Raw genomic sequence first — 22,573 nt, 5'->3', positions numbered from 1 at the left:
GTTTCAGCATTGAAACGGATGGAAACTATGACTATATTATTTGTAGGAATTCAGGATGGCAGACTAATTATGTCAAAGATATGATTTTGCAGGGAGCAACCAGAGAACCTTGATAATATAATCACACAATGGTCATGTAGAAGAATGTATACGTTATGTAGTTGATAAGACCTTTTTTCTTTTAGATACATGCATATACCCATAAAGTACATAAGGTCGAATCATCATGGCATGCAAATAAGAAAAAACTCACCAATATGATTAATGCTAAATTCTGATAGCTAAGATAAGGCAGTTTAGGATACCTCGGATTAGTTAAGGACAACATTTTGTCGTACCCAATTACCCAACAGAAACATACGAACCATTTTTTTTGGCCCTGCAAAAAACATATAAGATATTAATGAGGAAAGGATGGTAACTGGTGTGCCGATGCACCCATTTGCAGAGGAGATCTTTAAGCAATTATCCATGCAACTCAAACACAACAAAGTATATATATTAGAAATTTATTTTATCAATGTGTGTGATACGAAACCAAATGATTAGATGTAGCAGCAAACTGACAGTAAGTTACCTGACCATCATTACTAAGAATCATGTCTTCCCTACACTTGCCAACTTCTGCAGAAATACCAAATGGTTCAGGTGCTGGAAACTGTACCAAAAAAAAAGATGAGAAGACACGGCATGGACAAATATTTGACAGGGCAAAAAATATGAAAGTGCAGGGGTCGAGCAAGTATGTGCCTGAAAAAACAGTCAAGTTTCAATGGTTGACTTCGGCAGCCGGAATGTGTAGAACGAAATCGAAGGCTGTGGGAAAGCCATCACCAAAGTCCAGTAGCTCTACACCCAGCAAACTGGCATGCGCAGGGGCAAGCTGTGGAAATAATCCCATGAAATGGAAGCAAACAAAATGTTGGAGTTACAATGCTTTTGACTAGCAAATACTAAGGAGCGATTGCAAGGGCATTTAATAGGCCTCTGGAAACAATCCTATAGAATGGAAAAAAAAAAGTCAAGGTTCAATGTCTGTCTGAGAAATAAACATGGCTTACCTGCAGTAGTTCACACTAACATAGTTTGTAAGTTTGAGGAAGCCACCAGTCATGGTCTCATGGACGTTCCAGAAGATCGGAAACTCTACAGTAGGAGGGGGCAAAACAGCAGCCAAACGTGAATCTGGGATACGTAGCTTTTAGAAATAAGAAACTGAAGGAAATTGAAAGAGAATAAAAATTAATATCTGGAGCCATGAGGAAAGGGAACGAATGACAGGTTCTTGCCTGTGTTGCAAGGTAGATGGCGACCTCTCCTAATCCTTAAGCGGCGGGTTTAGAATGGGCAGAAAAGTGAGGAGGTACGTGAGGTGGGTGAGAGGAGCGGCAAAACATAGGTGAGCCGTGGAGGAGGATGAACACATCGAGCGGCGAATCGGACGGAGCGGCGAATTAGCGGCGACGGCAGCGGGGGCCAGGCACCGTGAGGGGGAGGAGTGGTGCGGGGAGCAGAGGAGGGAGCGTCCTAAGCAGCCGGCCGCGGCGGGGGCCGCAGGCGTCAGCAGTCGGCGGCATCCGCGATGGAGGCGGAGGTCGCGGTGTAGTAATCCTGTAGGGGACGGGAGGTAGGGAAGGGGAGGGAGCCGGCGATGGGAATGGCCGGCGCGGCGGCGACGGACGGAGCGACGGCGGCGCTAGCAGGGTCGGGGAGCAGCGCAGACGGCGGCGTGGCTGCGAGGCCGCGGCACAGAGGGCGGCGCTGGGAGGGGTAGGGAGCGGCAGAGTTCACGAGGGAGCGGGCGTCGCAATGCCGAAGAAGGTTCACAAGGAGCGGAGCGCAGGTTGATTTCCGAAAAATATAAGGGGTTTTTTTGCAAAATGACCGCGGCTTGCCCGATCTGAGCCGTCCGCGCGCCCGATCGAACGGTCGGGAAAAGCAGGCGACGTGGCACGCTCACCGGCCAGCTTTTGGACCCAGGATTCATATGTAAAGATGTTCTCCAAGCTTCTAGTCCCTATTTTCAAAGACTCAGCAACAACTACACAACTTATTACAATATAGGCCCCTTTTATAATCCTGGAAACTTTCCTGTCTCATGTGTTTTTCTATGAGAACGAACTGATTTCTACAAAATTCTTGTATAATTTCTATGAAATTCCTATTCTCCCAAATGAAATTCCTGCATTCCAAATGGACTTATAGGGTACCGTACTTGGATGCTCAACCTGTTTGGTAAGTTACAACAAAGTTGTACATAAAAAATGATAGGTGAATGTTAAAATCTGTGTTTGAGTGATTTGGATCTAGCCTGAGGTACCTGTCTTCCACGCCTCAATAATTGGAGTAAAATTATAGCCCCAAATGACATGGCCCATTTAATTTGTATACACCCTTTGGGTGCCCCTAGCATTTTTTGTCCCACCAAACTGAACTCATTCAAAGTGACGAAGCCGCGCGTCGCGAATAAAACCGCCACGGCCGCGCGAGATATCGTCGTCCGGAATATTCTGAGCTTCCCATCACCACCCCGCATATCCTCTGTTCGTCCTCCTCTGCATCCGCCCCCTATTTATCTCTCCTCTCCTCTGCCCTCCTCTCAACCTCCCCCACACTCCCAATTCTCACCGCGAATTCTCCACCACTTGCATCAAATTCTGGTTCCTCCTCACAAAATCACAATGAAGTTCGGCAAGAGCCTGAACAACCAGATCGTGGAGACGCTCCCCGACTGGCGCGACAAGTTCTTGTCCTACAAGGACCTCAAGAAGCGGCTCAAGCAAATCGGCGCCGGCGAGCGGCGGAGCAAGCGCCAGCGCCTGGGCGGCGGCGGTGGCTCCTCGCCGGCGATGACCCCGGAGGAGGCCGGGTTTGTCGCCCTCCTCGACGCCGAGCTCGACAAGTTCAACGCCTTCTTCCTCGAGAAGGAGGAGGACTACGTCATCCGGCTGAAGGTAATTAATGCTTGACCGATCGGTTCCTTGATCCAATTATCCCCCCTCTCTATCTCGGCGAATAGTGGTCTGATTCCTGTGTGGGTCGTCGGATTGAGGGGATTCCTGTGTGGGTCGTCGGATTGAGGGGACGCAGGAGTTACATGACAGGGTGGTGAGCGCCACGGAGATGGGGTCGGTGGAGGAGCTGCTGCGGGTGCGGAAGGAGATCGTCGACTTCCACCCGCGAGATGGTCCTCCTCTAGAACTACAGCGCGCTCAACTACACCGGTGAGCACGCGCTCTCTTTACCGCTTGTCATGTTAGGCTGCCTTTAGTTCACGAAATTTGAAAATTTGGCTTGTGCTTTCGTTTTTATTTGTCGTTCAATCATGGACTAATTAGGCTCAAAACGTTCGTCTCGCGATTTCCAACCAAACTGTGCAATTAGTTTTTTTTTCGTCTACATTTAATGCTCCATACATGTATCGCAAGATTCGATGTGATGGCTATTGTAGCACTTTTTGAGAAACTTTTTGGAAACTAAACACAGCCTTAGGTTATAATAATTGAGATCTGCAACAGTGTATGTGTCCACATCCCCTTACCACGTGGAGACCAGGACTGGAATATTCTATGGTATCGTATCACATGTCATTTTATATATGATTTTAAAATAATCCGATCAATCTATTTTATAGTATATATATGTTAAATATTATTAGTTGATTTGATATAACTTACGTAATAAGTTTGACATGTGCCTCGTAGGAGACATGAACTATAGATTTTATGTCACTTTAAAAAATTGACGGACAAAATGTTCTACATGACTACAAATTTGAACTGCATTGTTCATTTTGTAAATGTCACTATTCTCTCCTTGTGCCAAAAGGTCCTGGCTGTCTAGTTTTTGCATTGAACTCAAACAGATTGGTCATGCTCATCAATGTACATAAGCATCACTATTTTTCCAAAATTCTTGAACTACCCGTTTCACTTGCAAGGCTAGAGTACTAGTGAAACACGAACAGTCTTATTCACCACCGTGGGTCATGTGCCAAATAAAAGTGTAGTGGTTCCATTAGACCGTGGTATAGATGGCCATCGGGCCATGCCGGCCCGGCCCGGTGGCCCGGCGTGCCGTGCCGGCACGGCACGACATCGTGCCTCGACGGGCCGTCGTGCCGAGCGTGCCGTGCCTAGGCCGAGCTCGTGCCTGGCCAACGGCCCATGGCACAGCCCGTGGGCTGTTTTGCCGTGCCGTGTCGCCCGGTGGGCACGACCATTTTCACCGGGCCGTGCCGGCCCATGGCTCATGATGCACACTTCATAGTTTCACACTTCACAGAATCAAAGTTTCACAGTTCACACAATCACACTTCACAGAATCAAAGTTCACACTTCTTTCACAGTTCACACTTCACAGTTTCACAGAAAAGAGAGAAGACAGACACAGCACACAGATGACAGATCATATGATGATGAACTTATATTTAGAATGAGCTGTTTTATGCAATGCTGCCTCATTAAAAACCTTTCTAGGTAAAACTCACCCTTGTGAGAAACCCTAGAAAGGAAAAAAGAGTGCAGCCAGCTCTAAATGTCAAGGTCTTATAGTTCTATCCTATTAGGATAGCCAACATCAGTGGCAAAGTCATTATGACTTAGTGAGTTCACAGATCACAGCAACAGGAAGCCAGGAACAGCAAAAGTTCTATCCTATTACAACATCAGGTCATCAGTGGCAAAGTTCTTCCTTCATTGATCATAGTGACTCACTCCAGCACACTAAAAGTTCCTGCAAGCAAAGCAATGTTAGTACCAGCAGTACTTGAATGTAAAGAAAAGATGCAAAATGGAACTTGAATGTTGAGTGACTACCTCTCATCTTCTCTTCTTCATCTTCTATCCACCAGCAGCACCAGCAGTACCGCCGCTGCCGCTGACACTGTCGGAGCCGCTGCCTTCGCCTTGTTCATCGAGGAAGAGGTTCTTGAATGCCTCCTCAAGGTCCAGGTCCTCAGGTGTATGCTGTTCTCTTCTTGCACCTTGCTCCCAGTCCTTGATGCAGGTGAGCATCTCAACATGCTCAGGCAACGAGCGCCGCCGTCGATCTTCGAGTATCCTGGATGTACAGCTGAAACAGGACTCGGAAGAGACAGTAGACACAAGGACAGACATAATATCTCGAGCCATAATAGACAGGATTGGATAAGTTAGCTTGTGGTCACGCCACCAAAGGAGTATGTCAAAGGATTCCTCATAACATGTGACAGGGTCACTGTCCAAGTATGCTTTTAGCTCACTAACAACAGATGGAGTATGAGCTGAGGGGGAAGAAGAGATAGGGGAATCACCAGGACCTCCAAAGATCCTTCCCCATGCCTGTTTTGTCTTACCAGTATGAGCTGAAGGGATTGAAACCCTCTAAGACCTCACTGCACCAAATTTCTGTTCATAATTGCCAAACAATTTATACAATTCATCTTTTACATCAGCATAGTATGAACTATAAATGCATCCAGTTGCCTTACCAAGCAATTCAAGCACATTAAAGAACCCTTTCATCTTAGCTCTAGGATCAAGAATGAATGCATATGAATAATTGAGTGGAATTTTCTCCCAATATTTAAGGAATTTAAGCTTCATAGGAGTAGCAATCATTCTAAAATTAGCATCTCTTTCAGCATTTTGCAAATGTTCAGCCATGTCAATCATATGGTGCAAAACAAGTGGAGTTGTGGGATAATAAACCCCAGATAGCACAATAGTAGAGTTATAGAAGAGTTCTAGGAATATCATTATTTGTTCAGCAACATGCCAATGCTGTGCAGTCAACAAAGTAGAACCATAATTAGAGGTAATAAACACATCAAAGACTTCTTTGTATGGTAGCAAATGTTTGAGCATCAAAAAGTAGAATTCCATCTAACATCCATGTCCATGCCAAACTTCCTAGGTCTAAGACCCTGAGCCTTGCAGTAGTTTTTAAACAATGCAATTCTTTGATTAAAGGAATTTAAAAAACTTATTACAGTTCTGAAATCTTCAGTATAAGGTTTCAACCTCTTCATGCCAGATTTAACAATAAGATTGATGATATGGCATGCACAACGCTGATGCACAAGCAAGTACTGCACCTTGTTAGGATTAGTGGGGGTAGGTGCAGGATAAGAACCCAAATAACCAAAGAACATAGGCCACAAAATCTCATATGCCCTAGAATTAGCAGAAGCATTGTCTAGAGACACAGAAAATACCTTGTCTATCAAACCAAACTCCTCAACCACACTAGCAATCCTATCAGCAATGTTATCACCAGAATGTGAAACATCAATCAGCCTTAAACCAATTACTTTTTTCTGTAACTCCCAATCAGCACTAACATAATGAGCAACCATAGATATATAATCCTCTTTAGCATTACCAGACCAAATATCAGATGTCAAAGAAATAGAAGATGCAGCAGGCAACACAGATTTCATAAGCATATCTCGTTGTTCATCAAACAGTTTAGACATATCTCTAGTGGTGGTCTGCCTAGAAACCTTTTGGAACAGAGGATTATGAGCACGCTTAATGTAATCCTCCCAAGCATCAGTCTCACCTATCCCTAAAGGAAGGTCTAGCCTAGCAATCAAATGGCACAACTCAGTGTGAGCAATCAAAGGATCATACACCCAATTGTTCAAACCATTAGGATTCAGAGCAAGCTTAGACTGGACAAGACTAGCCTGATCACATTTTTTCGTACAAGAATTCATGTGCCGTCTCAAATGGCCAGTGCCAGCAGCCGATCTAGCAGTGTATCGCGCATGACAATGTTTATAGATGGCACGTACTTGAATTCCCTTCTCCTTAATCTTATGGAAGTAATCCCAAATAGCAGAAACTTTCTTACCAGAGGAGGTACCATGAGTGTCAGTGGATACCTCAACTCCACCATCGTCGTTGTCGCCATTGACATCGATGGGCTGGTTGCCATCACCGAGGTCGACGCCGAATAGACTAGCTACATCATCACGTATGTCGTCGTCCTCGACTTCTAGTAGGTCATCCGCGTACGGCGCCTGGTCCTCGCCGTCGCCGAGGGGATGCTGATTCTCCCCCCGCATTACGAGGCCGGAACCACCCGCAGACGAGCCGGACAGCCGTGCCTGACCTCGACCTCCAGTAGCACCAGCACCACCCCTCAATGGGCGCTTGGGCGGCCTAGCCATGTCTACTCTAGAGGAGGAAGATGCGGCGTCAGGCGCCAACCTACACGTAAGAAGAAGAAGTGAAGAACTGAAGAAGAAGAAGTGAGAAGAAGATAAAGAAGAAGTGAGAAGAAGAAGAACATATGATAGATCTAGGGTTAGGGTTAGGGAAGAAGTCCAACCTATGTACCTGGAGCCTAGTGCCGGTGATGAAGAGGCCAGCCAAGCAGCGGATGAGACAGACAGACATGGATTAGAATCGACGGCGAGGTGGTGGAGGAGGAGGGACTGCCATGAACACTCACATGGTTCACCGAGAGGGGAGTGAGGGAGTGAGAGTAGAGGAAAAGGAGGGAGGAGGAGACGGCGGGGAAGCAAGGACCAGGGAGGAGTGCCGGCGCGGTCACCGCTCACCGGTGACGGGGAGGACGGATGAACGTCGGCATCGGCGGCGGTGGATCTAGATCAAGAATGGGAGAGCGGAGCGAGACCGAGAGACTGAGAGAGCCGCGGCGGAGGAGAGGATTAGGTTAGGGTTTGGGAGGGGGATGCGCCACGTCTAGATAGCTTATATACGACGAGGGGAGAGGGGTGCCAGGTGCGTAGGGTGGGCCGGCAGCCTACCTTCGTGGCTTCGTGGGCCATTTTTTTGACCGGGCCGCCACCAGGCCGCATCATGCACCGTGTCTTGCCCGTGCTGTGCCATGGGCTAGGCCGGTGGCCCAGGCACGGCCTGGTGTCTCGGGCCGAGCTAGCACGGGCACGACGGCCATCGGGCCGGGCCGGGCTCGGGCCGGGCCAAAACAACGGGCCACGGGCCGGGCCGGGGGGGCGCGGGCTGCATGGTCAAATATAGACCGTGGGACGATAATGAAAAGAGTCTTTATTCACCACTGCGGGTCACGTGCATTGAGTGTGGTTTCCCACTAAACTTTGTGGAATCATGTCAACGACTCAAATCAACTTAAAAATATTTAAAACTAGCAAATTTAAGGACTAATGGACTGACGACACTATTTGACTCTTTTAGCTAGACATGGAATAACCATTTATCTCCATTTTTTTAAAATAACCATTTTTTCTTGTGTTATGCATAATGTTTTCTTCTCAATGAAAAAACGCTTAGTTACTCCTATGTTGAAGTTTTTCTCTTGGGTGTCATGCATAATCGGCTTTTCGCATTGAAATTGAAACTGAAGTACTGAACTAAAGTTGTAGCTTTGAGCCTTTGACCATACTGTACTTGAATGTTCTATTAAAATTAGGTCTTAACATTGGAGCTCCAAATATGCACATCTTGGTGCTTTCAGTACACTTAAATGAATGTTTCATGCTTTACTAAGATATATTATTTTCTGGTTCTATGTACACTTTTGTGTACAATAACTGAAGTGGAAGATACCTCTATCTGGAAAAAGGTTGTCTGCAAAATTGTTCCCTTTTTTGATAAAGAATTGCTTTAGTATTCTGGATTATGGTCAAGAACACATTTTTTGGTTATATACATGTAATCTATATCAAAATTCATTTTAACTAATTGAAGAAGTTCTAGTAAGCTTTCTAATTCGTAGAAGTTAGGTGGGTTTACAGCCATGTTCTTTACACATATCGTCTTGGCTCTCCTTAAGGTGCAACAATGGATGATTCTGTTGGTAATATAAGTAGTAGTGAACTTGAACAAAGAAAAGGTAGGCTCCTTATTAGTTTTAGTTGCTCGGCCGGTTTGTGCTACTGCCAATTGCGCTTGTGACTAACCGAGTTATGCTCTGTTTAACCAGAACTGGTCAAGATCCTCAAGAAGTACGACAAGAGGACCGGCGCACTGATCCGCCTGCCCTTCATCCGGAACATAATGCAGGAGCCATTCTATGCTACCGACGTCCTGTACAAGCTCGTCAAGGAGTGTGAGGAGATGCTGGACCAACTCCTGCCCCAAAACCAGTGATCTGTGCCAAGTGAAGACGACGGTAAAGAAGATAGTGACAGCGACGACAAGCCGGCGAAGCCCAGCGCCTCGCTGGCCAACGGCAATGGCACTGGGGACATGGAGTTGGAGGAAATCGAGGACATGGAGAGCATGTACCTGAAGAGCATGGTGGCCGCACTCAGGGCGCTCAGGGAGATATGGAGCGAGTGCTCCATAGTGAGCGCATTCTCCCTACCACCACTACGGTGAGGGCCGTGATAGATTGATCTCTAATCCTAAACTAGGCCCAATGACTTAGTTGGGCCTTTGATTCGTGCCCTGATCGGGGGCGCCCAGCCCACTATGGCTAGAGGGCCCCTATCACACTATGTTATATATAGAGGTGGGGGCTGGTGGCTCTAAGTACGAGGTTCACTTGAGCCGAGCTCCCTACCGAAACCTAAACCCTAATCCCGATCAGAGAGGGACACAGCTAGTGACGGGAAGTCACCAGCCACGCCGCCCTGCTCCACCGATGTCGACCTCTTCCCCAAACATCACTGCCCGTGCGCAAACTTCACCGATGAACGAGATGGCGGCCTCTGGACCATCTCGCTCTGTGGTGTCAAGTTCGACACCCTCTTCTTCTATCTCTCTCTTTCTCTCATTCTATCTATTGTTACTACACTTATAGATGTTCTAGGACTCACAGTTTATCTAAGTGCAAGTAGACCCGCTAGACCTAACCCTAGATGATCTTTTTGATCTCGACAATGGTATCAGAGCATTGATAGATTGATCTCTAATCCCAAACTGGGCCCAACGACCTAGTTGGGTCTTTGATCCACGTCCTAATTGGGGGCACCTAGCCCACTATGGCTGAAGGGCCCCTATCACACTACGCTATATATAGAGGTGGGGGCCGGTGGCTCTGAGTACGAGGTTCGCCTGAGCTGAGCTCCCCATCGAAACCTAAACCCTAATCCCGATCAGAGAGGGGCGCGGCTAGTGACGGGAAGCCACCAGCCGCACCGCCCCGCTCCACCGACGTTGACCTCTTCCCCAAATGTCGCTGCCCGTGCGTAGACTTCACTAACAAATAAGATGGCGACCTCTGGACCATCTCCCTCTGCGGTGTTAGGCAGATACAACTTGATGGGTTGTATCAAAGAAATCCCCACTCTCAAAGGTGACAACTACACGGAGTGGAAGAAAAAGATTGACCTAGCCTTCATCTTGGCTGAGGTGGACTGAGTAGTCACCTCACCGTGTCCCACTGAGCCTGTGGCACCGGTGAGGGAGACAAACAAGGCTGATGTCGCTTGGGCAACTAGAGAGAGGGATTTTACATCCCAAAAGATGTCCTATGACCTTGAGCATAGGAAGTGGGTCACTGCCAACAAGAAATGTTTGGCTATGGTAAAGAACATGATTGAGCCTGCAATTGTGGGCTCAATCCTAGAGTGTGACATGGTCACTGAGTACCTCGATAGAATAGAGTCAGTTCACTGGCTCTTCAAAGACATATGCTACCCAGCTGATAAAGCAGCTAGTGACAGAGAGGTACTCTAGAAATGGTGGCATAAGAGAGCACATACTAAGGATGAACAATTTAGCATCCAAACTAAAACCAATGGATCTGGCTCTCAAGGAAGAGTTCCTTATCCATCTGATTTTTGCTTCCTTGCCAAAGGAATTTGACACTTTTATTGTCAATTACAACATATAGCCTGAGAAGTGGGACTTAGAGAGGCTCATGGCTATGTGTGTGTAAGAGGAGAGAATGAAAGCTGCCAATGGTTGCACTATCAATTATGTGAAAGACAACAAGAAAAAGAATAATAATGCTAACTCCTCAAAGTCAAAGGGAAAGGGTCACATGCTGCATCAGCCTTAGCAGAACAAGTTCACAGTAGAGAAAGACCAGTGTCTCTATTGCAAGAAGATGGGACATTATAAGAAAGATTGTCCCGATTACTTAAAGATGATCATGGCAAAGAAAGGTGAGAACATTATTATGTTCATAAATGAATCCCTGTATGTACAGTATTCGAAATCTGCTTGGTGGATTGACTCAGGTGCAACTGTTCATGTTGCTAATTCCTTACAGGGATTCCGTTCGATGAGGACTACGCAAAGAAGAGAAAGACACATTAAAGTTGCAAATAGAGTCCGAGCAGATGTTGAAGCCGTTGGCGATCTTTCTCTAGAGCTTGCTGATGGCTTCACACTTTTACTTAGAGATATACTTTATGTTCCCTCTTTACAGAGAAACTTGATTAGTGTTTCATGCTTGGACAATGATGGATATGATTGCCATTTTGGAAATGGCAAATGTAAGATAACATTTAATAACGCATGTGTTGGTCTTGCTATCTTACAAAATGAGCTTTATTTGTTATCACTACGTGATGATGTGAATGTTGTATGCGATGATGGGAACATTGCGTGCGACAATGAGAATGTATCCTCGTCTGCAGATGTAAATAGAAAATGAAAGAGAGCTCACGATGCGTCATCGAAATTATAGCACTGTCGTTTAGGCCATATTTTGAGGGGATAATAGAAAGACTAGTTAAGAATGATATTCTTCTTCCATTAGGGTTCTCAGATTTAGAACAATGCAGAGAATGCATAAAAGGAAAGTATGTAAAGAAAATTAAGAAATATGTCAAATGAAGCGCAGGAATTTTACAGATTATTCACACAGACATCAGTGGTCCGTTTCCTGTAAAGAGTGTGGATAGTTATGATTCGTTCATAACATTCATAGATGATTGCTCCTGTTATGGCTACATTTATCCAATCAAAGAAAGAACAGAAGCATTAGATAAATTTAAGATATTTAAGGCAGAAGTTGAAAACCAACACAATTTAAAGACTACGGTCACGTCCGACCGTGGGGGGAGTACTATGGTCGGCATACCCCATATGACCAAGTTCCTGGATCTTTTGCAAGGTTCTTACAGGAGAATGGCATAGTAGCCCAGTATTCTACTCCGAGCGAACCTCAGTAGAATGGAGTAGCTAAAAGACGCAATCGTACTCTGATGGATATGGTGCGCAGTATGATAAGTTACTCCACCTTACCGTTGAGCCTATGGATGGAGGCATTAAAAACCGCCATTCATATTCTCAATAGAGTACCAAGTAAGTCGGTGTCCAAAACACCGTATGAGTTATGGACAGAAAGAGTACCCTCACTAAACCACTTACGTGTGTGGGGGAGTCCTGCTGAGGCTAAAGTATTTAACCCAAACATTGAGAAGCTAGATCCCAAAATAGTAAGTTGCTATTTCATTTGCTACCTAGAAAAGTCAAAGGTTTTTATTTCTACTATCTAGACAGACATACAAAGTTTGTGGAAATGAGACACACTGTCTTCCTAGAGGATGAAATGATGAGGGAGAGCATGGTAGCTCGAAAAATTGACCTTGAAGAGAAGCGGGTGTATGCGCCCACTTCGATGATTCATGAGCCATTTTTCTCACTACCTGCTGTCACTGCACAGACAGTGCAAGATACTGTGGTGCCAGCAGCTATTGTTATTCCACCTGTGGCAACAATGAATGACGATGAGGAACCTATTCTTCAGGATCCTATAGAACCTATTGCCACACATGAGGGGGGAGCAACAATAGCCTCAAACAGAAGATATGCCAAATGTGAAGGCCCCTAGAAGGTCTCAAAGAGTTAGAAAATTAGCTATTCCTACTGACTATGAAGTATACAACACTAAGGAATTTTAAATGGAGGATGATCCTACCTCATTTGAAGAAGCCATGAGAAGTGATCATTCATCAAAGTGGCTTGAGACCATAGAAGATGAAATGAAATCTATGAATGCCAATAAAGTTTGGGACTTGGAAATAATTCCTAAAGGAGCCAAAATAGTAAGCTGTAAATGGGTCTACAAAACAAAACTTGACTCTTAAGGGAATATAGAGAGATATAAAGCACGACTTGTGGCAAAAGGTTTTACGCAAAGAGAAGGGATCGATTACAATGAGAACTTTTCTCCAGTCTCATGTAAGGATTCCTTCAGAATCATAATGGTATTAGTGGCACATTACGATTTAGAATTATATCAGATTGATGTAAAGACGGCATTTTTCGACGGGAACTTGGAGGAAAATGTTTACATGGCACAACCGAAAGATTTTGTCATGGAAGAAAAAGAACGAATGGGATGTCGCCTAAAGAAATTTATTTATGGATTAAAACAAGCTTCAAGACAGTGGTACTTGAAGTTTGATCAGACAATAAGGAATTTTAGGTTTAAAGAGAATGTAGAGGACAATTGTGTCTATGCAAAGTTTAAGAATGGGAAGTTTATCTTCCTTGTCATGTATGCGGATGATATCTTACTTGCTAGTAATGATGTCAGTCTACTACTAGAGACAAAGAAGTTTTTATCCTCAAAATTTGATATAAAATATCTTGGTGAAGCTTCGTTCATTCTAGGGATCGAGATTCACCGAGATAGAAGTAAAGGAGTATTAGGACTGTCACAAAAGGCATACATAAAAAAAAATCTTAAAGAAATTCAGTATGCACAAATGTAGTCCCTCACCTGCTCCTATAGTCAAGGGCGACAAATATGGGGATTTTCAATGCCCTAGGAATCAGTATGAGATCGATCAAATAAAAACGGTTTCATATGCTTCAGCTGTCGGAAGCTTTCAATATGTTCAAGTATGTACGCACCCTGACTTGGCATTTGTTACCGGGTTACTTGGTAGGTTTCAGAGCAATCCTGGAACAGAACACTAGAAATTAGTAAAGAAAGTCTTGCGTTATTTGCACGGAACGAAAAGCCTCATGATGACATATAGAAGATCAGATTCACTCCATATAGTGAGATATTCAGATTCTGATTATGCGGGACATGATAGAAAATCCACGTCTAGATATGTATTCACTCTCGCAGGGGAGCTATTTCGTGGAAAAGCTTAAAGCAAACCGTCACTACATCGTCCACAATGTATGCCCGAGTTTGTAGCATGTTATGAGGCAATGGGGCAGGTGAACTGGCTAAAGAAGTTCATACCCGGTTTAAAGGTGGTTGACGACATCTATAGACCACTTAAGTTATACTACGATAATAATCCGACAGTACAATATGCTCACAACAATAAGTCAAGTGGTGCTGCCAAACACATTGACATAAAGTATTATATTGTGAAAGATAAAGTCCGGGATCATGTCATAGGAGTTCGGCTCTTTTTTTGGTTTGGTTTGGCTTGGGGCTTTGTTGTTTTTGTGGATAATAAGTAAAGAGCACATGATTCCTTTAAGTTTGTCATTTGTGTCCATCTTGACAGTACAACTTTTTCTATATTCAAATTCAAAATAGAAACATAAAGTAAGCCTTCAATCGTATGCTGCAATGATTTGAATTGGAGGGTCTCCTTGTGTAGTAATGTTCCCACGTTCACTTATGAGCTGTCCATAACTCGCAAATATCATTAGATCACCCTAGATGCACTTTCAGCAGCTACACGCACGGGCGTCGTAGGCAAGAGCACGGGCACGTGTCGCGCCCACTTTAGCACCCTGATGCACTTTCACCCCACTTTAGGACCCTCATGCACTTTCACAGCTACACTCACAGGTGCTGTAGGCAAGCACGAGTACGTGTCGCGCCCACTCCCTTGGTCTGTGCATTTCATAAGCATACTAATGGGGTCATCGGCCTCCACCTAGAGGTGTAAATAGTAGTACGTATGATATTTACGATACCCAATAGTACGGATACTTTAGTATTCGTATTTGTATTCGCATCCAAATACAAAAATTCAACCCTCGACGCTCACCTTCCTACTCTCCCACGTGCGGAAGATAGGGAGAATGGCGGAAGACGGAGAATGACCGCATAGAAGTTTCCTTTGTAATTCCTGTTTTTTCTTCTTTTCTCACGTCTAACAAAATATCCTGGTTTGTCATATATAGATATGTCTTGTTTTGTAAGCATCGTACGTGACAACATGCACGAAATTTTCTGAAATTTTTATCATAGCCTCCACATACGATATCACGACATCTCAACAAGTTTCATGATTTTCGGACTTCGTTTGCTTTTTATAGAATTTAAAAACACTTCGCACGCAAGTTCGCGGTCATGTTTCGTGAACAAGATGTTCTAAATTTCGGGTCCGTTCCTGGATACGGCCTCACATTACACTCAGTAACATGACTATCATTTTTTGAATCATTAAATTCCATTATTCGTACCACGTGCAGTTCAAATTTATATTTTTCGAAAAAATTCAAGCAAACAAAATAAAGTAACTAAATATATAAAAAGCCACAAAAAATCCCCAAATTCTAACGAGTAGTTCCTAGTACTTTAAAAGGGTTGCACAAAAAATTTGGAGGCCAAAAACAAAAAAAAAACTTTGCCGAGTGCCGGGGCATGACACTCGGTAAAGGGGTCTTTGCCGAGTGCCAAGAATAAGGCTTTCGGCAAAGAGGATTTTTGAATTTTTTTTAGAAATTTCCTCTTTGCCGCGTGCCTTCACAAGAACACTCGGCAAAGGTATTTAAAAAAAAGTAATTTTTTAAATTCCTATCTGTGCCGAGTGCCGAATCAGTGGGCACTCGGCAAAGACATTTCAAAAAAATATTGAATCTTTGCCGACCGCCATGTCAGGGGCACTCGGCAAAGTATTTTCTAAAAAAAAACTTTATCGAGTGCCAGATCTGGGACACTCGGCAAAGAATTTTTTTTTTAAAAAAAACTTCTTTGTCGAGTGCTAGGCCAGGTGACACTCGACAAAGAGGCGGTTAAAAAAATTAAAAAAACCTTTGTCGAGTGCCAGATCGGGGGCACTCGGCAAAGGGGGGATTTAACCCCGTCGGCTGGGCTGGCCCACACACCCCGCACACACGCACGCGCCACCGCCCGCGCCCGTGCCGCCCACACGCCCGAGCCGCCTAGCCGCCCGGCCGCCCGCGCGCCCACGCTGCCCGCACCGCCCGCGTGCCCGCGCCACCGCGACGCTAGGCCGCCCGCGCGCCCATGCCTCCCGCGCCGCCCGGCCACCCGCGCGCTCGCCAGCCACCGGGCCACCGCTAACGCCGCTCGCCGCCCACCGTAGCCCCTCCCTGCGTCGTGCGCCGGCGCCTGCCCCGCCCCCGCCAGCCCCCACCCCCGCACCCGCGTGTGGCCGAGCATGGCCAGCTCGCCCACGCCCGACCGCCAACGTCGGCGGGTGGAGGAGGGGAGGAGGAGGAGGAGGAGGGGGAGGAGGAGGCGAGGAGGAGGCGAGGAGGAGGAGGAGGAGGAGGGGGAGGAGGGGAGGAGGAGGGGGAGGAGTAGGAGCCAACCCTGCCCCCGGCCGCGCACCATGGACCGCCCGCCCCGACGCCGCCCGTGCCCGACCCCGTTCCCGACTTCGATGACCCCGACCCTGACGTCGCCCGCCCCTACCCCCGGCGCCCATCAGGTATGCCCTCTCTCTTATTGTTGTCGTGGTAGTGATAGTTGTAGTAGTATTAGTTGTAGTAGTATTAGTTGTAGTAGTAGTGCTAGTGGTAGTAGTAGTATTAGAAGTAGTGGTAGTAGTAGTAGAACTAGTGATAGTAGTAGTAGCAAAAGTGGAAGTAGTAGTAGAAGTAGTGGTACTACTTGGATATATTCTTCTGCATGGATTTATATCCAAACTACATGACTTTTCTTGAGACATATGTGCTTGTCGGCCATCGTGCCGTTGTTTTTTGTAGGTTTTGGAAACCTCACCGTTCAGGGGAGGTTCTGCCGATTTTTTTAAATGATAGTTTTTTGTTCCATTTTTGTAGAGAAGAGCCTATCAGAGCCGAGTCAGAGTTCCCATCGCCGTGTCGGTCTGCCTGCACCGCGTTGCCTCGCCACTGCACCGACCCGCCATAGCCCCGCTAGCCTGACTCCACTGCCACCCTAGGTATAACCTCTCTTTCCGTATCATGGTCGTAGATCGCGTAACCCAGTTAGGCGTCTCCCATTCGAAAGAGATACGGTTGGAGGTATGCAGATCTTTGCATATCTATGACCGTATCTGTTTTGGATTGTCCATGTTTTTTGGACAGCCCGCGGATGCGTAGATGGGTTAGTTTCCATGGTCAGCTCTGGTCCGATATAGAGTTTTGGCATCACCTCCCTGTTGTTCTCTAGATACACACTCTTCTTTGGCAGGACGTGTATCTGGAGAACAGCGGGGAGGTGCTGCCGAAATTCTATCTCGGATAGGAGTAGAGCATAGAAACTAACCTCATCTACGCATCCGCGGGTGGGATTAGGACCTATCCTCACCTATTAGACAGTAGGAACACCATGTAGATGCAATTGATGGTTACATTACTCGTTGATACATATGTTAGAGGATGGATGACCGTCAGTGGATGTACACGGGCTAGAGAAGTCAGAGTGATTACACCACGGAATGGATGAACAAGACCAATGCTTTCTTGAATAGTGCATTTGGCAAGGCTGCTAAAGGACATTGCCTAGTTTTGTGTCCCTACAGCAAATGTGGAAATAGGAGAAGGGTAAATAAGGTGGAAATGGGTAAACATCTTGTGAAGAATGGATTTACGCCGGACTACACCCGGTGGGTCCACTATGGTGAAGCCCATCGTATGAGAGAGGAGGTGGTGAGACCACGGGTGGAGGCTTTTGATGCTGATGCTGGGGTAGCAGACATGTTAGATGACTTTCACCAAGGATAGTTCGATGAGGGACGTGAGAAGGAGGAGATGGAGGCAGCCGCACAGGCATTCTACAACATGATGGACTCGGCATAGAAACCCCTTCACGATCGGTCAACGGTGTCTCAACTAGATGCCATTGGATGCTTAATGGGGTTGAAGTCCGAGTTAAACTTGAGTCGAGAAGGCTTCGATAAGATGTTGGCCGTGATTGGCACCCTGCTTCCGGAGGGCCACATTCTGTCAAAGAGCATGTACGAGTCATAGAAACTCCTTCGTGCACTTAAGATGCCGTATGAGCAGATACATGCTTGTCTGAAGGGGTGCGTCCTATTTAGGAAAAAACACGAGCATGCAAAGTTCTGTCCAAAGTGTAAATCCTCCAGGTACCTAGAGGTAGACTCTGATGATGGCCAGAAGAGGCAACTTACGATCCCTGTAAAAATCATACGGTACCTTCCATTCCTACCGAGGATCCAACAGCTATACATGACCGAGGAATCCGCAAAACAGATGACATGGCACAAAAATGGCAAATGGTACAATCCTGACAAGATGGTACATCCATCCAATGGTAAAGCTTGGATCCGCTTTAATGACAAACATCATGACAAAGTAGATGAGGCTCGTAATGTATGTGTCACACTGGCAACAGATGGGTTCAATCCTTATGGAATGATGGCTGCCCCATACACATGTTGGCCCATCTTCGTTATCCCCCTTAATCTCCCCTCCCCCCCGTGTCTCCTTTCAATGACATAACATATTCTTGTCGTTGATAATTCTTGGACACCCAGGGAGTAATATGGGTGTGTTCATGGAGCCCGTGTTTGATGAATTGGTCCATGCTTGGGACGAAGGGGTACGGACATACGATCGAGCTACAAAGACAACCTTTAAAATGCACGTTTGGTACCACTACTCCCTGCATGACTTCCGGGCGTATGGGATATTCTACGCCTGGTGTGTTCACAGGAAGTTCCCATGCCCAATATGCAAGGAAGGTGTGAGGTTCATTTGGTTGCAGAAGGGTGGTAAGTATTCATCGTTCGATAGACATCGTCAATTCCTACCTCTTGACCATCCATTCAGACAAGACATCAAGAACTTTATGAAAGGTGTCAAAGTGACAAACCCTACACCGCGGATGATGACTAGTGCTGAGGTTCATGCTCAAATAGATGCTCTCATGCCTAATGAAGAAGGTGGTTTTGTGGGATATGGTGAGCAACATATGTGGACTCATATCTCGAGCATGATGAGGCTCCCCTATTTCGATGACCTTCTTCTGCCACATAACATTGATGTAATGCACACTGAAAAGAATGTCACCGAGGCACTTTGGGAAACACTCATAGACACTGAAAAGTCTAAGGACAACCCTAAGGCTAGAGTGGACCTAGCAACGTTGTGCGATAGACCAAATCAAGAGATGCAGCCTCCTAGTCGTGGCAAGACCTGGAGAAGGCCTAAGGCTGATTTCATCTTGAAAAAGGACCAAAGGAGGGAAGTACTTGAATGGATCAAGACGCTAATGTTCCCTGATGGGTATGCAGTGAATCTAAAGAGGGGAGTGAACTTAGGCACTATGTGAGTCAACGGGATGAAGTGTCATGACTACCACATATGGATTGAGCGGCTTCTTCCGATGATGGTTCGAGGCTATGTCCCAGAGCATGTCTAGCAAGTGCTAGCAGAGTTGAGCTACTTATTCCGCCAGCTTTATGCCAAAGAGCTCTCTCGAACCGTCATTGATGACTTAGAAAAAGCGGCACCCGTGTTGCTTTATAAGTTGGAGAAGATCTTTCCACCCGACTGCTTCTTGTCGATGCAGCATTTGATTGTGCACCTCCCATATGAGGCACGGATGGGGGGCCCATGCAGAACCATTGGTGCTATCCAATCGAGAGATGTCTGAAGACTCTTCGCAAAAAATATAGAAATAAAGCCAAAATTGAGGCTTCTATTGCAGAGGCATACATTCTAGAGGAGGTGTCGAACTTCATAGAGAAATACTACACTGAGAACCTTTCTAACGTTTATAATCCACCCCCTCGCTACAATGTTGGCGAAAATGAATCGAACCTCAGCCTTTTCCAAGGGTAACTCGGAAGCGCAAGTGCATCGACCACTAAGCAATTGAAAAATGAAGAGTGGCGCGGTATCATGCTATATGTGTTGACCAACCTTGTTGAGGTGCAGCCGTTCATTGGGTAAGTTCTGAACGAACTTGTTTCATTTCACCGTATGTCCTTGTTTCTTTGTCCAACCCCCTTGTTTCTCATTGGTATAGGGAATTTCTTCATCAATCCTAGCATGGATCAAGGCAACCTACCCCACAAGAAAATGATTCCCTTCTTTCATAGGGTGTGGGACCAGAGAGCCCCGATTTCATTTGTTGGTTCAAACAGAAAGCCCAAACTAATGCGCCTATAAGTGACGAGCTAAGACAGGTTGCAAATGGCTGTGCCGTTAGGGTCAAGTCATTTACCGGTTATGACGTGAATGGATATTGTTTTCACACAGCAAGCTACGAGCAGAGTCGGCCCAATCGAAAAACCATAAACAGCAGAGTTGTTATGCCCGGCACTGATGGACTTGACTATTATAGAAGAATTGAAGAAATCTATGAACTATCATTCTATGGTTCCAAACCTCTTACTCCTATCATATTCAAATGCCACTGGTTTCATCCTAGAGTAACAAGATGGACCCCTAAGCTTGGGCTAGTCGAGATTCGACAGGATTCTGTCTATCTAGGAAAAGATGTCTACATTGTGGCTCAACAGGCCGTCCAGGTTTATTATATATCATACGTGTGCAAAGACGTCAAGCATCTTAAGGGTTGGTCTATTGTGCACAAGGTATCGCCACACGGTAAACTACCTGTCCCAAATGATGAAGATTACAACTTCAACCCAAACACATATGATGGAGAGTTCTATCAAGAAGAGAGGCTACAAGGGAGGTTTGACATAGACTTAACAGAAGAGATAGGAATGGAAGTAGACAATGAAAGGGATGATGACGAGGACACTAGAGATGAGGTGCGAAATCTGAAGGACATACAAATGCTTGAGCGATTACGTTTAGGCAATGACAATGAAGACAACATTCCTACTTCGGATAGTGTTGATGAGTTGGACAATGTTGATAGTGATGATGAGACCTATGATACAGCTAATCTCAATCATGAAGATTATTTCTAATACATGTAATACTATGTTTTTTGTAATTATGTTTTGTTCATTTTTGCATATATTTCTAATACATGTATTACTATGTTTTTTGTAATTATGTTTTGTTCATTTTTGCACCTATTTCTAATTACGTCTTGTTTTTCTTTTTTATTGCAGGTGATTGAACAAAGATGGCAGGCGACCGTCATAGGTCCGTGAACTTGATTTACCAAAGACCACGCCGGCTACAGGAGGAGGTGGAGGGGGTGGTGGAGGGATCGAATAGGAGGAGGAGGAGGACCGCCAGCTATAGGAGGGGGCCATCTCCTCCCACGCTGCATGAGGAGCTAGAGGAGGACGTGGCGCCCGTGGACAAGTCGGACGAGGAGCTAGTTCGGCAGACGGACGAGGAGGAGGAGGAGGGGGAGGTGGTAGGCACGGGTTCTGCTTCCTTCGACTCCTCTTCGAGTGTCTACTTGCGAGGTCCCGTGAGCCTCCCACAGGTTTCGCTTCCTCACCAACGCCTAGTGATTCGCCCCGAAGGGCAAAAGTAAGTAACTTTATATGTTATCACCACTACTTCATATGATATGATGAAAAAAAAACTAATATTTTTTCTTAATCACTTGTGCAGGAACTGGGTGGTTGTGTCGGGTGGTAGCGCACGGCTATTCAATGGCATCCTGGGTCTTCTATGCAGGCAACACTTCCCCGACATTGTCACGTACGCATCAAAGATGGAGCCAGCCTACTTGTTTGACCACTACGTCATCGCCCTCGATGCGGAGTACCCCAACAAGGTGGCACGAGTGAAGGCAGAGTTTTGGGTAAGTCTCCCTCGCACAACATTGCTCAATACGTCGCATTCATTGGACTTTTCTTGAAATAATGAATGGATACATCGCTTTTGTATGCAGACTTATTACAGATGCGAGGAGGGATTTGAGGCCAGGGCGGAGCAGGTGACTACCAAAGCCTATAAAACACTCATCACCAACATGCATCACGAGGTGTGCATCCAGGCCATCGTAACCTACTACGGGTCAAAGCTTGGAGAGAGGAAAACCAAGAAAGACGCAAGAGAGATGCAGCTGACCTAGGAGCAGTACCTTGAGGTAAATGAAGAACATCAATATTGATTCGTTTTGAGATTAAGTTGGTTGAATTTGATCTTCTTATATGTCCAATACTTGATGACGTGTAGATGATTCCCTGGTGGTGCCAAGCGTATCCCGAGTGTTGGGCGATGATGGTGGAGAGGTGGTTCACAGAGGAGTACCTCAAGATGCACAGGGATGCCCGGGACCGTCATTTGCAGATGCAAGGTCCAGCACACCATCAAGGCAGCCGCGGCCTTGTCGGATACAAACAAGCATGGGTACGTGAATTCATTTATCTATTGTGACGCTCAGTTCTGCCTGATTTCTAATCATCGTGCTGTCTTTCTCACAGTCGGCGTCACATAGTGGCCAGGCTTGCTCGGACTTCCAGGCATGGTGTATGGCTCACAAGGGCAAGGCGACGTCCGATGTCTCCTTCAACCTAGAGGACCCACCCGAGGCATACATGAACCCGAGCGTCCACTTCTGCATCAGTGAGTACACTAAGGTGGCGAGGTCGCTGCATGGGTCAGACTATGATCCGAGCACCCAGGACTTCGATGGAGAG

General features: G+C 46.0%; 1 protein-coding gene and 1 long non-coding RNA gene across 7 annotated transcripts; one reads left to right on the top strand and one right to left on the bottom strand.

Moving 5' to 3' along the window:
- Positions 1 to 259: 259 nt before the first annotated feature.
- Positions 260 to 1,486, bottom strand: LOC136463005 (uncharacterized). 4 transcript variants are annotated; one of them, XR_010760873.1, is made up of 5 exons: positions 1,290 to 1,486; positions 1,062 to 1,185; positions 751 to 883; positions 578 to 658; positions 260 to 379 (listed from the first exon to the last, which is right to left on the bottom strand). It is a non-coding gene; the product is annotated as an uncharacterized lncRNA (long non-coding RNA). The 4 variants fall into 4 exon arrangements; XR_010760874.1 differs by having other exon boundaries at positions 1,062 to 1,146; XR_010760871.1 differs by having other exon boundaries at positions 1,062 to 1,486.
- Positions 1,487 to 2,524: 1,038 nt separating this feature from the next.
- On the top strand, positions 2,525 to 21,148 carry LOC136466850 (SPX domain-containing protein 1-like). Of its 3 annotated transcripts, none has more exons than XM_066465368.1 (3): positions 2,525 to 2,954; positions 3,091 to 3,224; positions 21,083 to 21,148. In XM_066465368.1, exons 1-3 carry the CDS (start codon positions 2,682 to 2,684, stop codon positions 21,084 to 21,086), a joined length of 411 nt encoding a protein of 136 aa, XP_066321465.1. In that variant the 5' UTR covers positions 2,525 to 2,681; the 3' UTR covers positions 21,087 to 21,148. The 3 variants fall into 3 exon arrangements, with proteins under 3 accessions (XP_066321465.1, XP_066321464.1, XP_066321463.1); XM_066465367.1 differs by lacking the exon at positions 21,083 to 21,148 and adding an exon at positions 11,152 to 11,904; XM_066465366.1 differs by lacking the exon at positions 21,083 to 21,148 and adding an exon at positions 8,914 to 9,840.
- The last annotated feature ends 1,425 nt before the right edge of the window (positions 21,149 to 22,573 follow it).

The sequence above is a fragment of the Miscanthus floridulus genome, chromosome 7 (genome assembly GCF_019320115.1).
Source record: "Miscanthus floridulus cultivar M001 chromosome 7, ASM1932011v1, whole genome shotgun sequence".
NCBI classification, from domain to species: domain Eukaryota; kingdom Viridiplantae; phylum Streptophyta; class Magnoliopsida; order Poales; family Poaceae; genus Miscanthus; species Miscanthus floridulus.
Note: the sequence above shows the minus strand (reverse complement) of the source record. Positions and strands in the feature narration are given on the sequence as shown.